Source organism: Alligator sinensis, unplaced genomic scaffold (genome assembly GCF_000455745.1).
Source record: "Alligator sinensis unplaced genomic scaffold, ASM45574v1 scaffold2151_1, whole genome shotgun sequence".
Classification (NCBI taxonomy): Eukaryota; Metazoa; Chordata; order Crocodylia; family Alligatoridae; genus Alligator; species Alligator sinensis.
This window is the reverse complement of record NW_005843363.1, coordinates 145,554-147,522: the sequence shown is the minus strand read 5'-3', so window position 1 is coordinate 147,522 and position 1,969 is coordinate 145,554. Positions and strand designations below refer to the sequence as shown.

Below are 1,969 nucleotides of genomic sequence, written 5' to 3'. Positions count from 1 at the left end.
GGCGGGCAGCCCGCGGCGGCGGCGGGAAGGGCCCCAGCGAGAGAAAGACGCCGGAGGGCAGGGCCAGCCCGGCGCCCGGCGGCCTCCAGCCCGACGGGCCCGGTCACGACGAGATGGTGAGCTTCGGGCGGGTGTCGAGGTCCCTGGTGCCGCCCGGCGGGGAGGAAGGGCCCGCGTGGGGCAGCGGGACGGCGGGTCGTGGTCCTCTTCCCTAGGATCTCTTGAATGTGTATTTGATAGAGGATGTTGCCTGCTGAGGTCCCAGTACTTTACCTGTGACAGGTTAAGGTGTTACGTCTGGTTTGTGTCAGGGTTGACAGCAGCCTTGCTAAGAGGTTAGACAGTGGATTTGTACAGGGTGGTTTGGATAGGGATGATTCTGCCCTCAGGCAGGGGGTTGAACTAAATGACTTCTGGAGGTCCCTTTCAGCCTGATTTCTCTGTGGTTCCATGATCCTGCATATGCATGTATGTGCGCTGTGCATATGGGTTTATGTACATTGGGCCATGCAGTCAGATGTGCACACAGGTGTATACGTACTAACTGCTAAGGAATGGGGGCTAGAAAAGCCCCATTGCCAATGAGCACATCACAGTTATGGTTGTGTTGACCTGCACTCTTGAAGTGGGACTTGGAGCTCTGTTTAAAGCAGGGATGTCAAAGATATAGCCCACGGGCCTGATCCAACCTACAGAGCTGTGTCATCCAGCCCCCAGTGTTGCTTGTGGGTCTCCAAGTGACCCAAAGGCAGCATGCAGGGTGCACTAGATGGCCCCATGTAATGTCCATGGAGTGGCCACCACGTGCATCACAGTGCCAGAGTGGTTGCGTACAGTGGTTGGAGTAAGGTCAGTCTGTGGGTCCAGTCCAGTCCAGCCCATGGACTGGTCCCACACTGCTCATCTGACTTATGGGGCCGGCTAAGTTTGGCACCCCTGGTTTAAAGCCTTAGTTGTTAGGGTAACCATCTTTTATAGGTTCTTCGCTCAAAAGAAATCCTCAAGCTCTGTAGTTTAAACTCCACAGTCCAGAGTTCTTCAAAAGGTGCCCTGACAAACTGAAATCATAGAAGTAGGGTCAGAAGAGACCTTGTAGATCGTCAAGTCTGACCCCCTGCCTGGTCAGGAGGGAAACTGGGCTCAAGTGACCCCAGCCAGATAGGCATCGAGCCGCTGCTTAAAGACCCCCAGGGTAGGAGCCAGCACTACTTTCCTTGGAAGTTGGTTCCAGATCCTAGCCACCCTAACTGTGAAGTAGTTCCTATGGATGTCTAATCTAAACCTACTCTCCAACAACTTGTGCCTGTTATTCCTTGTTATCCCGGGGGGCGCTAGGAGAAACAAGGCCTCCCCAAAACCCTTCTGGTCCCCCCTAGTGAGTTTATAGACGGTCACCAGGTCCCCCCTCAGCCTTCTCTTGTGAAGGCTGAACAGGTTCAGGTCCCGTAGCCTCTCATTATAGGGTCTGCCCTGCTGTCCCCAGGTCATGCGGGTGCCCTCCTCTGGACCCTCTCAATGTTGTCCACATCCCTCTTGAAGTGGGGTGCCCAGAACTGGACACAGTACTCCAGCTGTGGCCTGACCAGTGTCGCATCAAGGGGGAGGATCACCTTGGCCCTACTTGAGATGCACCTGTGGATGCACGATAGGGTCCGGTTAGCCCTGCCAACCGTGACCTCGCATTGTCGGCCCATGTTCATCTTGGAGTCAGTGATGACTCCAAGATCCCTTTCTGCCTCTGTGCTCTCAAGAAGGGAGTTTCCCATCTTATAAGTGTATTGCCGGTTACTACTGCCCAAGTGCAGCACGCTGCACTTGTCCATACTGAAATGCATTCTGTTTTTGTTAGCCAACCCTTGCAACCTATCCAGGTCTTTCTGCAGTCTTTCCCTCCCTACTAGCATGCCCACCTCACCCCAAATTTTGGTATCATCAGCAAATTTGAACAGGTTGCTTTTCACCCCGTCGT

The 1,969-nt window shown here is 54.3% G+C and overlaps 1 protein-coding gene across 1 annotated transcript in view; it reads left to right on the top strand.

The window, feature by feature from the left end:
* Positions 1 to 6: 6 nt before the first annotated feature.
* TOMM70 (translocase of outer mitochondrial membrane 70) overlaps positions 7 to 1,969 on the top strand; it is a 38,285-nt gene continuing 36,322 nt past the window's right edge. The window contains exon 1 of the mRNA XM_025194992.1: positions 7 to 116. Within this exon, the coding sequence (XP_025050777.1) occupies positions 114 to 116 (3 nt within the window). The 5' untranslated portion in view covers positions 7 to 113. The remainder of the gene's footprint in view (positions 117 to 1,969) is intronic.